The sequence below is a fragment of the Pseudophryne corroboree genome, chromosome 8 (assembly GCF_028390025.1).
Source record: "Pseudophryne corroboree isolate aPseCor3 chromosome 8, aPseCor3.hap2, whole genome shotgun sequence".
In the NCBI taxonomy this organism is placed as follows: Eukaryota; Metazoa; Chordata; class Amphibia; order Anura; family Myobatrachidae; genus Pseudophryne; species Pseudophryne corroboree.
Genome location: NC_086451.1, coordinates 231,667,241 through 231,682,360, shown reverse-complemented (window position 1 = coordinate 231,682,360; position 15,120 = coordinate 231,667,241). Strand labels below are relative to the sequence as shown.

Sequence of the window (15,120 nt, the reverse complement as noted above, 5' to 3'; positions counted from 1 at the left end):
TACACACAGTGGGGGTCATTCTGAGTTGATCGCTAGGTGCCATTGTTCGCAGTTCAGTGATCAGGCTAAAAATCAGCAGTTCTGCGCATGCATATGGACCGCAATGTGCACGCATGACGTACGGGTACAAAGTCCTTTTTGGTTTTGCACAGGTTCTAGCAACGTTTTCATTCGCACTGGCAGCCGCAAGAAGATTGACAGGCAAGGGGCGTTTCTGGGTGTCAACTGACCGTTTTCAGGGAGTGCTTAGAAAAATGCAGGCATGCCAGGGAAAACACAGGCGTGGCTGGGCGAACACTGGGCGGGTGTGTGGCGTCAAAAGCCAACCCACCAATGTTAGAATCAACGCACACGAAGAGTAAGTACAGGGCTGGTTTTGTTTTGCACAAAATGTTTTTGCAGGCGCTCTGCTGCACAGGCGTTCACACTCCTGCACAGCAAAAGTACACTCCCCAGTGGGCGGCGACAATGCGTTAGCATGGCTGCTAAAAACTGCTAGCGAGCGAACAACTCGTAATGACCCGCAATACCCCATAATGACAACGTGAAAACGTTTTTGGGAGATTTTTGATACTTTATTAAAAATAAAAAAATAAAAAATCACATGTACATAAGTATTCACAGCTTTTGCCATGAAGCTCAAAATTGAGCTTAGGTGCATCCTGTTTCCACTGATCATCCTTGAGATGTTCCTACAGCTTAATTGGAGTCCTCCTGTGGTAAATTCAGTTATTGGACATGATTTGGAAAGGCACACACCTGTCTAAATAAGGTCCCACACTTGACGGTATATGTCTGAGCACAAACCAAGCATAAAGTCAAAGGAATTGTCTGTAGACCTGTGAAACAGGTTTGTCTCAAGGCACAAATCTGGGGAAGGGCACAGAAAAAAATCTGCTGCTTTGAAAGTCCCAATGAGCACAGTGGCCTCCATCATCTGTAGATGGAAGAAGTTTGGAATCACCAGGACTCTTTCTAGATCTGGCTGGCCATCTAAACTGAGCAATCAGGGGAGAAGGGCCCTAGTCAGGGAGGTGACCAAGAACCCGATGGTTACTCTGTCAGAGCTACAGCATTCCTCCGTGGAGAGAGGAAATCCTTCCAGAAGGACAAACATCTCTGCAGCAATCCACCAATCAGGTCTGTATGGTAGAGTGGCCAGATAGAAGACACTCCTTAGTAAAAAGCACACAACAGCCCACCTGGAGTTGATGAGACAAAGATTGAACTCTTTCGTGTGAATGCCAGGCATCATGTTTGGAGGAAGCCAGGCACTGCTCATCACCAGGCCAATAGCATCTCTACAGTGAAGTATGGTAATGGCAACATCATGCTATGGGGATGTTTTTCAGCGGCAGGAACTGGGAGACTAGTCAGGATAGAGGGAAAGATTAATACAACAATGTACAGAGACATCCTGGATGAAAACCTGCTTCAGAGCGCTCTTGACCTCAGACTGGGGCGACGGTTCATCTTTCAGCAGGACAACAACCCTAAGCACACAGCCAAGATATCAAAGGAGTGGCTTCAGGACAATTCTGTGAATGTCCTTGAGTGGCCCAGCCAGAGCCCAGACTTGAATCATGATAGAACATCTCTGGAGAGATCTGAAAATGGCTGTACTCTGAAACTTCCCATCCAACCTGATGGAGCATGAGAGGTGCTGCAAAGAGGAATGGACGAAACTGCCCAAAGATAGGTGTGCCAAGCTTGTGGCAGAATATTCAAAAAGAATTGAGGCTATAATTGCTGCCAAAGGTGCATCAACAAAGTATTGAGCACAGTCTGTGAATACTTATGTACACGTGATTTCTTCGTTTTTTCATTTTATTAAATTAGCAAAAATCTAAAAAAAAAAAAAATTTTCACGTTGTCATTATGGGTTGTTGTGGGGGTTATTCAGCCCTGATTATAGCAGCAAATTTGTTAGCAGTTGGGCAAAACCATGTACACTGCAGGGGGGTGGCAGATATAACATGTGCAGAGAGAGTTAGATTTGGGTGGGGTGTGTTCAAACTGAAATCTAAATTGCAGTGTAAAAATAAATTAGCCAGTATTTACCCTGCACAGAAACAAAATAACCCACCCAAATCTAATTTTCTGCAAATGTTATATCTGCCCCCCACCTGCAGTGCACATGGTTTTGTCCAACTGCTAACAAATTTGCTGCTACGATCAGCTCTGAATTACCCCCAGTGTGTAGAATTTTGAGGGAAAAAAATAATTTATTCCATTTTGGAATAAGGCTTTAACATAACAAATTGTGGAAAAAGTGAAGCGTTGTGAATACTTTCCGGATGCACGGTATACATATATATCTCCAGTAATGGGCACAGGGCACTTTCAGTTTGTGTTACAGCACAGGGGTTGAGAGGGGGGGGGGGGGGGGGCAGGGGGCAGGGATATCAGTGTACAGGAGCCCAACATTTGTGTTGCCAGCCCTGCTTATCCTCTTATCTTCCATGTCTTTCAGCCTACTCCTTGCCTGTCGCAAAAAGTGAGGAAGATGCTAGGACATACCTTGATAGACTCTCTTAGGGTGGGGCACTCTGATATACCCTAAGAGCGTCTATCAAGGCGCGTCCTAGCGTCTTTCTCACTTTTTACGACATTTTTTATTCTCAGGGAGCACCCAAGTGTCTTCATTAGCCCCTAATCCATAGGCAAATTTGGATTGTCTTCAAATGTAGCCATATTTATCCCGTCATATTGTGACACATTGTCGTATATACCTCAACTTGTGCGGTCTATACGTTCTTCCCTTTTTTTACTCCTTGCCTGTGTCTTCCCAGCCTTATCTCCACCTATGTCTCTCAGTCTTATCCCTCCTGTCTTTCCAGCCTCCTCCTCAGCTGTGTCTCTCAGCCTTATCCCCATGTCTTTCCAGCCTCCTCCTCAGCTGTGTCTCTCAGCCTTATCCCCATGTCTTTCCAGCCTCCTCCTCAGCTGTGTCTCTCAGCCTTATCCCCATGTCTTTCACCCTCCTCCTCACCTGTGTCTCTAAGTCTTATCCCCCATGTCTTGCAGTCTCCTCCACGCCTGTGTCTCTCAGCCTTTCCCTCCATGTCTTTCATCCTCCTTCTCGCATGTGTCTTTCCAGACTCATCTGCTTTGTGTCTCTCGTGGCCATTGGAACAAAGATGCTGGAGACTTTACAACTGCATACAAAGATGCAGTCACAGGCTGAGACACGTCTTTGAAACTGTCATGAAACACCTGCGTTTGCCTGGCGTAAGTTCATCCCAGTCACCCGGAGGCAAGATAAATGTTGGTACCCCCCATATATATATATATATATATATATATATATATATATATAGAACTATATATAAAACTATTTAGAGAGAGAGAGAGAATGGGGTTGCAGGAGAGAGAGAGGTGGAGAAAGGGGAGAGAGAGAGAGGGTATCGGGTAGAAAGGAGAGAGACGGAGAGTGACAGGGACACAGAGGGCTCAATTCGATGACAGATGAATAGCACCTTGAATTTACTTCCAGTGCTATTCAATACAGCGCAGTGTTAAGTCGGAGAATGCTCGTTCTCCCGGACTAAACAGGGTGTTTTGTTGGGAGAAAGGGCATTCTCTGACTTAAGTGCTCTTTGTGACGCTGTTTTTGCCGCACTAAGGGGTGTGAGATGAAATCACGTCATTAAATGTCACGTGGCACTGTATTGGATAGCACCCGGAGCTAATTCCTGGTGCTATTAAACTGTCACTGAATTGAATCGAGCCCAGAGAGAGATGGGGGTGAGAAAGAGGGTGTCAGGGAAAAAGAGGAGGTGAAAGAGAGGATGTCAGGAAGAGAGAGACACAGAGGAGCAAGAGAGAGGGTGTCAGGGAAAGTAAAGGAATGAAAGAAAGAGAGGGGAGGCTGAGAGAGTGTCAGGAAGAGAGAGAGAGAAAGAGGGTGTCAGTGAAAGTGAGGAAATGAGATGGCAGAGTGAGAGGGTGTCAGGGACCAAGAGAGAGAGAGAGTCAGGAAGAGAGATAGAGAGATGAGCGAATCTGAAGTCTCAAAAAACCCGCTGCTGTATAACTTGGTACACCACCCATGTCAAAATCTGAAGATAAGCGTCCCGACTGACTTCTAGGGGGGTAGGTGAGTCTTCAACACGTGGGGGTGGGCCTAATATTCTGGATTTTCCAGAGGGAGGAGGGGGGGTTACTGCTGCGGGGTATATCTCTGCAGACTGTGGTTCCTTAAACTAGAGCGTCCCAGCTTTTGGGTACCTGTGTAAAAGCAGTTCTGGCTTTTGGTTCCGGAGATATCAGGGGTTAAAGGTAAAAAACAATGCTACCCAGGAAGCTGGACTTAGGCTCTGGCGTGGAGCTGACACCGAGACCCGGTGCTTGAAGCCAGATATCTCCGGATCTATTGGTAATAGAAACTTTGCTCTGACAACCAATGGAAGTGGAGAATCACTTTAAATTTTGAGGGTTTCAACTAAATTCTACGTTTTACAAAACCGGAACTATCCAGCCGAGAAACTGAATTAACAGTCGCTGGGCAGAAAGCGGAAAATGGTTCTAGAAAGCTGGGACTTTCTTCTTTCAGAGGTCGTCAGGATTGGTCAGGAACTGCTGGAATGGGAAAGAAACCACTACAAGGGTCCTTCTGAATGGCGCTGGGCAAGGCTGCCTCGAGACTGCTGCTCTTGTTTTTGTTTTCCTTTGTTTGTGCAGCCCCGTCCCTGCGAACCTAATCTACACCAGAGAAGAGAATCTTGCTATCCTGGCCTCGGTGGTCCGGGGACTATGATGTGGCTGCGGCCCTGCCGTGTCTGGCAGCGTGGCTGTCGAGGGAGCCTGTAGCTGTGGCCGGCATCTGCAGGCGGAATGGCGGAGGGTTGCGGAGGCACCGAGGACTCATGATGGCAGGCAGTCCTTCTTAGCAGCAACAGGCATGGGCGATATGGCGCGTCTTGCGGCGCCCACGGGCAGGGATATACGGTAGCCACCAACCTTGGATGTGCCTGCGGTGCGGCGCTCCATGTGACCCGGGCTCACCCATGTAAAGTGACGGTCTGCGGTGCACCCTCTGGCGGCGGGCCAGGAACCAAAAGAATGTCGGGCTGTGTGGTGCCTAACCGAGAGTCCAGGAGAAGACTGCAGCGACTGGCCCTAGAAGTCCCGGAGGAGCAACCAGGTAAACTGTATGATCTGGGCAGGGCTGCTCCAAGCTGGGGGGGACTGTTTAGTTAGGCAGCGGCTGGCTCAGCAGGCCCCAGAGGTCCCATATGTTCAAGGGGCAGGCCATGGCTGGGCTGCTCACTGTCAGGGGACCTGGAGATGGTGGCAGCCGTCTCCTAGAGACACTGTGGGGCCACCGGGAGTTCAGGCTGGAGACATTGTGGGATCACCGGGAGGTCAGGCCAGAGACACACAAGCGAATGCCACAAGAGATCCTGGGAAGAAGCGCCGCAGAGGCATGCGTGCGGGGGCCCTGGTCAAATGGACATGGAGGGGGCTAAGATCAGTTCTCCCCACTGTGGGCCTGGCCAACGTGTGCTCCCTAACCAACAAAATGGATGAACTACAGATGCTTCTAGGCAGCGCCAGAGCTGACATTGCTGGCTCGGCTGCCCTGTGCTTCACGGAAACCTGGCTCAGTGAGCGTGTGCCTAATGAGTCGCTTTCCCTGCCGGGCTTCTTTATGCATAGAGCAGATCGGTCAGAGTAGCTATCAGGGAAGTCAAGAGGTTGGGGTATCTGCTTCTACATTAACAACGGCTGGTGCACCAACACCATAGTGTCACAACTGAGGGCCTGAGCTGATGGGAGGCAGCCTCAGTTGTAGGGGCTGAGGTGTAGTGAAACCTGGGAGGTTGTATCAGACCCCTGGACATGTAAGTTACACGTAGAGAGATTGCCCGAAGGCGTGACCACGACAACCAAGATAAAAGTCAATGATGTTTATTTGAACTCCATGCAACACAGCAGTAATAAAAGAAACGTAAAATCAGAAGTAATATAACACAGTTCCTGGGTACTACAGGATGGCAATAGCCACAGGGCTCTGGTAGTATGGGTAGAGTTCTTATTGACCTCTAGATGGAAAGTCCTTACCAGACCCGACTGTAGTAATGGAGATAGCCCAGGATCATACCAGCTGATGTTCCATAGGAAGCTGGGCTGCTGTAGATAAAGTGGCTGCTGTGGGTACTGGTTGGAACCAGATAGATGTAGACACGGAGTGGATACTGGATGGAACCAGCCAAATAATAAATGAAGCTTGAGAGCGATTAAATACAAATGATAAATGAAGCTTGAGAACGGTGAAATATTAGTACCGGTGGTAAATGGAAATCTGCAGAAATGGTACCGGCACTTTAAGAAGAGCTGATCTCTGCTGGAAGCTAAATGCTGGAAGCAGGTGAATCTGTAGCTGGAAACAGATGAGTCCCAAAGGACTGGAGAGTCAGGCTGCACCGCAGGTGGTAGACTGGAGCGGGTCTCTTTAGTGGAAGTTTAGAGACAGGAACTGGAACCTGGAAAACAACCACAGGAGAGAGACAGACTGGAACAAGGTATGGCAAACAAAGCACTGACGATTTCCTGGCCCAGGCACAGGATACTTATACCTGCAGCAATGCAGGCATTGGCTGGGCAATTATGCAGATTTCCAGAGGCAGTGGATTGGTGGAACTGAGACATGTGATTGGATCCAACATGGCTGCGCCCATGTTAGAACTTGGAGGGAAAGCTGGTTTTGAAACCATGTGGAAACATAACAGTAATGGCGGCGCCGGCCGCAGAGGACAGGAGACGCCATGCAGGATTCAAACATAGCGCCGCTGTGACAGCGTCTCAGCATGATAGGAGGGATATGCAGAATGTGGACAGAGATGAGATCCGGCCTTGGAACGCTGAGCCAGCCTCAGGAGACATCTGAAAGGCAAGTAATGGCGTCCAGATACCCGGATCGTGACACATAGTCCTGCAGCCCTCACCTGGAAACCTTGTGTATGAACTGCAAACCCTTCTACTCCCCTCGCGAGTTTGCTTCATTCATCTTGGTCTGGGTCTATATCCCTCCACAGGCTTGCATTAAGACTGCGCTGCAGCATCTCTCAGTGCATAAATGACTTGGAGCGTAAATTCCCTGACTCTCTGCTCATCATTCTGGGTGACTTCAACAAGGCAAACCTGACCAAGGAGCCGCGAAAATACCGCCAGCAGGTGAAATGCCCCACGCAAGGAGGTAACATCCTGGACCATTGCTACACAAACATAAAGGACGTCTATCACTCTGTCTCGAGGGTGGCTCTGAAGCTTTCTGATCACTGCCTGTTACACTTGCACCCCACCTATAAGCAACGTAAAAGATCCGCAAAGCCAGTGGTCAAGTCGTTGAGGAGGTGATCCAGGGAGGCCGAACTGAAACTGCAGGCATTCTTTGAATGCACTGACTGGAGCATTTTTGAGGAAGCCGCAAAGGACCTTAATGATCTGGCTGACATTGTCACATCATATGTCAACTTCTGTGAGGACTTATGTGTTCCGTCAAGAACCGTCCGCATCTACGCTAACAGCAAGCCTTGGTTCACCGCCAATCTAAGGCATCTATGCCTGGCCAAGGAAGAGGTACACAGGAGTGGGGACAAAATAAAGTATAGACAGACCAGGAACACCATTTCCAGAGAGATCAGGGCAGCAAAAAACGCTATGCTGACAAGCTAGTGTCCAACTTCTCCACATATGACCCTCGATCGGTGCGGATGAGCCTGAAGGCTGCCACCAACTACAAGAGTTCCACCCCCTGTGCTGGCTCAAGTCAACAACTGGCTGAGGACCTAAATCGTTTCTACTGCAGGTTTGAGAAGCCCTATGACGCAGGCGACTCATCACTGTTCTCTGCTGGTAGGTTGGCAGCCACGGAGGGAACTCCCTCTAGCCCCCAGGACACCATGCCAAATCTTCACGCAGACGTTGAAGAGGTAATGAGGCTATTCAGAGGTCTGAAGCCCAGGAAGGCATCGAGGACAGACAGCGTATCCCAATCCGCCCTTAAAACATGTGCCGAACAGCTGGCACCAGTCTCCAAAAGGCATTTGGTCCCACCTTGCTTCAAGCGCTCACTCATCATTCCAGTACCGAAGAAACCATCCTCTTCCGGGAACCTGAACAACTACAGGCCGGTAGCGCTAACATCAGTGGTGATGAAAACGATGGAGCGACTGGTTCTGGCTCAGCTCAAGTCCACAGTAGGCCCCCTCCTCGACCATCTTCAGTTCGCCTACAGGGCAAATAGATCGGCAGAGGATGCAGTGAATATGGGCCAGCACTCCATCCTGCAGCACTTGGACTTGCCAAGGTACTATGCGAGGGTCCTGTTTGTGCACTTCAGCTCGGCTTTCAATACTATCATCCCCGCCCGACTGAGATCTAAAATGCACGGTCTAGGTGATTCAGAACTACTATGCTCCTGGGTGGTGAATTTGTTAATGGAAAGGGAGCAGCGAGTGAGGATGGGGAAATTAATCTCCGGGGTCAGGTCAACCAGCATGGGGGCGCCCCAAGGGTGTGTCCTCTTCTCTCTCTTTACCTCTGGAGAAACATAGATGAAACTCCTCAAATTTGCGAATGACACCACACTAATTGGTCTCATTACGGATGGGGTAGAGACTGCCTAGGGGAAGGAGGTTGAGAGACTAGTCACCTGGTGCGACACTAATAATCTACAGCTAAATACATCCAAAACGGTCGAGATGATTATTGATTTCAGGAAGCACCCTCCTTCAGTAAACCCACTAACAATTGCAGACAATGCAGTAACATACATAGTATCTAAGGTTGAAAAAAGACAATTGTCCATCGGGTTCAACCTATTTGTGGTCTCCTATGCACGATTATTTTGTATAAAATTTTGACTGACGTTGCTGACTGCCGTTCCGATTAACCCCTCTTTTTTTTATAATTGTTAGGGTCTCCTGCCCTGTGCTGCCACGTCGTCATGGCAACCGGGAGACAAGTGCTGGCGGAGTGACCTGAGCGCAGCTGATACTCCGGTTCGGGTCTTTTGCTGTGCAGTGGTTATAGGCTCTGTGCATGGCAGGGGATCCGGTGCTGGTTTTTGTGCTCACAGTCTGTGAGGTCTGAGTGGGGCGTGGACAGCACCTGCTTTGTGGGGCCTCTTCTCGGGGTAGGCGGATGCTGCTGAATCTTTGTTGGTTAGTCAGTTTCTGAAAGTTAGCCAGTACTGTGTAGCTTTGTATTTGTTTGTTGCTTACTGCAAATAGGCCTGGGGATTTGGTATTACACTCTGCCAATCCAGACCTAGCAGTAAGACTGGAGTCAGTCGTTTAGCTTGCTGGGGTTCTGTTACTACTCTGTGAACTTAGCAAGTTTGCGACTGTATTCTAAGACTTGCCTGTCTAATCCTGTCTCACTGTGCTAGGTGTCAGGGGTCAGTTTAGTGGCAGTAAGCTGAACCTGTGCACTGCAAGTGAGAATTAGGATTGTGGAGACTCTCCTTGTGTCTATCATTCCATCTCTGACCAAGGAGTTTACTGCCACACCCGTTGGTAACCCTTTAGGGTTTTGCTGTTGCCCTTAGCAACAGCATTTCGGGTTCTCTACGTATTAAAACACAACATCTTGCTTTTCCCATCTGAGCAGTTCTAATACAAGGGAGATACCCAGTTCCTTAGCCTCTGGGCTTCTCTGTTCACTTTGTGTGTATTTTGTTAACCTATCACCTTCTGTGTACGTTATGTCATATTCCCCAGTCTGTCTGTAAGTCCATTTGTTTTGCATAACAGTTCAAACACCAGTACATTCCTGCAGGCACTGGAGTGCATAACAGTCCTGACACCAGTACTTTCCTGCAGGCACTGGTGTGCATAACAATAATAACCATAGTGCGTGACTATGCCCCGTAACCCTGGATATCCTTATCCATTAGGAATTTATCTAATCCATTCTTAAAGGTGTTGACTGAGTTGGCCATTACAACTCCCTCAGGCAGGGAATTCCAAACACGTATCGTCCTTACCGTAAAAAAGCCTTTACGCCGTATTGTGTGTAATCTCCTCTCCTCTAACCTGAGCGAGTGTCCACGAATTCTCTGTGTTGATCTAACCAAAAACAGGTCCTGCGCAAGATCTGTATGTTGTCCCCTTATATATTTGTAAATGTTGATCATGTCCCCTCTTAGGGGGTCATTCCGAGTTGTTCGCTCGATAGCGGATTTTAGCAGATTTGCTCATGCTAAGCCGCCGCCTACTGGGAGTGAATCTTAGCATCTTAAAATTGCGAACGATGTATTCGCAATATTGCGATTACACACCTCGTAGCAGTTTCTGAGTAGCTCCACACTTACTCGGCATCTGCGATCAGTTCACTGCTTGTCGTTCCTGGTTTGACGTCACAAACACACCCAGCGTTCGCCCAGACACTCCTCCGTTTCTCCGGCCACTCCCGCGTTTTTTCCGGAAACGGTAGCGTTTTTTCCCACACGCCCATAAAACGGCCTGTTTCCGCCCAGTAACACCCATTTCCTGTCAATCACATTACGATCGCCAGAACGATGAAAAAGCCGTGAGTAAAAAACCTAACTGCTTAGCAAATTTACTTGGCGCAGTCGCAGTGCGGACATTGCGCATGCGCATTAAGCGGAAAATCGCTGCGATGCGAAGATTTTTACCGAGCTAACAACTCGGAATGACCCCCTTAATCTCCTCTTTTCCAGTGTAAACATGCCTAGTCTCGCAAGCCTTTCCTCATATTCCAGCGTCTCCATACCCTTGATTAGTTCGGTCGCCCGCCTTTGAACCTTTTCTAGCTCCAGGATATCCTTTTTGTAGTAAGGTGCCCAGAATTGTACACAGTATTCAAGGTGTGGCCTCACAAGTGATTTATATAACGGGAGTATAATACTCTTGTCCCTAGCATCAATTCCCCGTTTTATGCATACTAATATCTTATTAGCCTTCTTTGCTGCAGTCCTACTTTGGGTACTACGGCTTAGTTTGCTATCTATGAGGACACCTAAGTCCTTTTCCAGTACAGAATCCCCTAATTTTACCCCATTTAGTAGGTAGGTGTTATTTTTGTTCTTGTTATCACAGTGCATTACCTTACACTTGTCTGTATTGAAGCGCATTCTCCATTTCGCTGCCCAAGCTTCTAATTTAACTAAGTCATTCTGAAGCGACTCAGCATCCCCCTCCGCATTTACAACTTTACACAATTTGGTATCATCTGCAAAAATTGACACCATGCTCTCTAGACCTTCTGTTAGGTCGTTAATGAAAATATTGAACAATAGCGGTCCTAATACTGAGTCTTGCGGCACACCACTTAGCACTTCAGTCCAAGTTGAAAAAGATCCATTAACCACAACGCGCTGCTCCCTATTATCTAACCAGTTTTTGACCCAAGTGCATATTGTGCTTCCTAGCCCTGATTCTTGCAGCTTGTAGATAAGTCTCATGTGTGGTACAGTATCGAACGCTTTGGCAAATCTAAAGAGATTACATTCACCTCTTTACCCTGATCTAGTAGCGATAGTAGAATCCTTCCAGTTTCTAGGCTCCATGATCGCCAGGGATCTGAGGTGGCATGCTAACATTGACGGCATAGTGGGTAAGGCCCAACAGAGACTGCATTTCTTACGTCAACTTAGGAAGTTCAATCTGCTGCTGGAACTCCTGATAGTCTTTTACTCGGCAATCATGCAATCTGTCCTCAGCAACTCAATAATAGTGTGTTTGGCTCGGCCTCAACTCACGACAAAAACAGACTACAACAAATTGTTAAAGTTCCTGGTAAAATCATAGGGATTAATCTCCCGACAATTGAAGACATCTATCGGGCCAGGGTCACGAAGCGGGCAGAAAGGATCATCAATGGCTACTCCCACGCCACCCATGACCTGTTACGACGGCTGCTGTCTGGCAGGTGGTACAGCTCGAGGCTAGTGAGGACTGCCAGATGTAGGAACAGCTTCTTTCCCCAGGCAACTATCATGTTGAACTTGACTATTGCCTAGACCACCCCACAACCTTACACAGAGGATGCTACTCAAGTACCCGCCATGCTTCCCTGCTCTGTGTTTTGTTATGCTGCGTTATGTCGTTGCCGTCCTATTGTGTTGTCCTTTTGTGTTGTCTGAGAGCTGTGGTTATTGTAAACAAATCCCTTGTGTACTCTGTATTCGGTAATGATATACTTGGCAATAAAAGTGATTCTGAATCTGGAGTCCGTCTCAAGTCAGTGAAAAATGTGGTTTTATACTGTAGCTTTTCACCTGGATATTAGCTGGCAGGGGTCACAGGTGAGCACATGGAATTGGAGACTATGGAGGAGAGGTGCCCCCCTTCAAGGCAGGAGCCCAGCAGCAGCCGACTCCACTGTCTCCGGCAGTTCCGCCTCTGTTGTCACCCCCATAGTAATTCCCATATATGCTCACTGACAATCGCTCTTCATGTTAACCCTCAATGGGGGTACACACAGATCGATTTTTGCTTAATTTCTAAGCAATCAGACTAGATTGCTTTGAAAAGAAGCATACATTGCTCCGTGTGTGTGTCCCATAGCGATAGCGATGCATGGCCCGTGCGTCGCTATCTCTGACACTGCATGCAGGCACTATCTAGTCAGGTCGCTCACTGCACCGCTGTGTGAAGTGAACGCCCCCCACCCTCCACTCAGCACACATCGCGCTGAGTGTGGGGAGACGTGTGCTGAGCGGTCAGTGATAGATCGCTCAGCACATCTCCTCATGTGTACCCCCCTCTACTGTGACTGCCATTGGTAATTAGAAATCGGCATTGTGTCCACCTCTGAATTGGGACCTGTGTCAACATTATGTCATCGGCAATCTCCCGTCTACATAATGACTGTTGGCAACACATATGTATTCCAATAAAGCAATTACCGAGGAGCGAGTGTTGCATTTCCACCCATTTCTCTATATCTTCCTCATTGCAGTCATCTGCAATGGAGCATCCCCAATAGAGGAGGTGTAACTATACCTGATGGGGCCTCATAGTAAACTGTCCCCCCCACACACCCACACACACCACAATGCATCCCCCTCCCCCACCACTACTGCACTATTCACTGTACTGACATGAACACTAACCTTCTAAGTCCCATGGTTTCTCCTGCTAAAAAAAAGGAGAAGCCATAGGACTCTGGAGGTTAGTGCAACTCAGTGTGGCTGTCAGCATAAGTGGGTGCACGGGGCTGGGCTCCTAATGTGGCCCGGGCCCTGTGGCAGCCACAGCCCTTGCACCTACTATACCTATGCCTATGGTTGCAGTTGAGCTATACACAGATATGCTAATAAGAGTAATCATTACCATGCAGCATGTACACAGCTGCCTCCCCTCATCCATACACTAATGACATCAGAATTGCATTGCATGTAATAACACAAGTTTAGAACAAGTTGTGTTGAATGTAGTATAACAAGATTAGAACAAGTATAACATATATTGCCTAAGTGCCCCTAAAGCAGAGCGTTGTGGAGCACTATTGCACATAGGGCATGACTCAGAGTTGTACGCTAATACCGTCGTTGCTGCCAATTTGTACGCATTGATTGCGAGAAAATATGCAAATGTCCCAGATGCCTGGCTTTGTATTGGGGTGCCCACTGGTGGCTGTGTACGCATCTTTGGTCACAGTTCAGTTGGTTATGGAAGTTCTGAGTATCTCTACGGTCACGCAGGATGGCTGCAGGAAGTAAGATGGCGAAGACATTACACCTGCATGCAGCCTCAAACATGCCTCCAAAATGGTCATGACACGCCTGTGTTTTATCCACTCCCTAGTTATCTCCCACACATGCCCCCTGCCTGTCACTCACTTTGTGAATGAATCCTCGCTGCGAACGCCATTGCAAGTCCATTGCAGCACACGTGCAGTGCGACTCACACGCATGCACAGTGGCAAACACATCTCTCCACTGCATACAACATCGATAGTGCATACAACTCTGAGTCAGGCCTATAGTGCCAACTGCTTAAGCACTATTTATTAATCGTTAGTATGGAGTAATACTGACCCATGCTCCAATGCCAGTCGTACAAATCCTCGCCTGTTACTTAGGATCAGATTTGTGACCCCCGGCTGGCAGGACAACGATTCAGCAGCTCCACCTACTACAATAACTACGGCATTTCCGCGGCCCTTCTGTGATAGAGCATAGCCAATAGATTTTCGATTCACTGGACAGAGTCCTGAGAAGAGACAGTAGGGTAGAAAGTATAGCATATAATGTTTACAGACAAAACAGAATTTATATATGAGGGGACTAGTACTGGTGTTATACTTCAGCTATTTAGAAGATTCACTTATGAATTTTACAATGATAGATTTGGTAAATACAGGTTGAGTATCCCATATCCAAATATTCCAAAATACGGAATATTCCGAATTACGGAATTTTTTGTGTGAAAGTGAGATAGTGAAACCTTTGTTTTCTGAAGCTCAATGTCCACAAACTTTGTTTAATACACAAAGTTATTAAAAAATATTGTATTAAATTACCTTCAGGCTGTGTTTACAAGGTATATGTGAACATAAATGAAGTGTTTGAATGTACACACACTTTGTTTAATGCACAAAGTTATTAAAAATATTGGCTAAAATTACCTTCAGGCTGTGTGTATAAGGTGTATATGAAACATAAATGCTTTCTGTGCTTAGACTTAGGTCCCATCGCCATGATATCTCATTATGGTATGAATTTATTCCAAAATACGGAAAAATCCGATTCTTCCGGTCCCAAGCATTTTGGATAAGGAATACTCAACCTGTATCTGTAATACTGTGTAAGAGCAGTGTGTGTACTGTATGCTGCCTCTGCATGCCTGAGACAAATCACATCCCAACCCACCCAGAAATGACATTTCTTAATCAGTGGAACATTGGACTTGTAAGCGATGCTACTGTACATCAACTATAATAAAAAGGCTGACTAAAATAAAAACGAAATAAGGAGAAACATTTTGAGATCCTCCAGAAAAGGCTAGTCAGTGAAGTTGAAGGTCCAAACCAGGGATGGGACATCAAAAGAAAACATCGGTAGTACTGCTGTTTGTAACATCCACCACAAACAATTATTTAGCCCTACATACTGTATACGTTATGGTAAGAACTTACCATTGA

General features: G+C 47.3%; 1 protein-coding gene across 2 annotated transcripts in view; it reads right to left on the bottom strand.

The window, feature by feature from the left end:
• Window positions 1–15,120, bottom strand: part of LOC134948853 (diacylglycerol O-acyltransferase 2-like) — a 116,600-nt gene that overhangs the window by 35,893 nt on the left and 65,587 nt on the right. For both annotated transcript variants that reach the window (XM_063937100.1, XM_063937101.1), the window contains exon 6: window positions 14,015–14,189. In XM_063937100.1, the coding sequence (XP_063793170.1) occupies window positions 14,015–14,189 (175 nt within the window). The remainder of the gene's footprint in view (window positions 1–14,014; window positions 14,190–15,120) is intronic.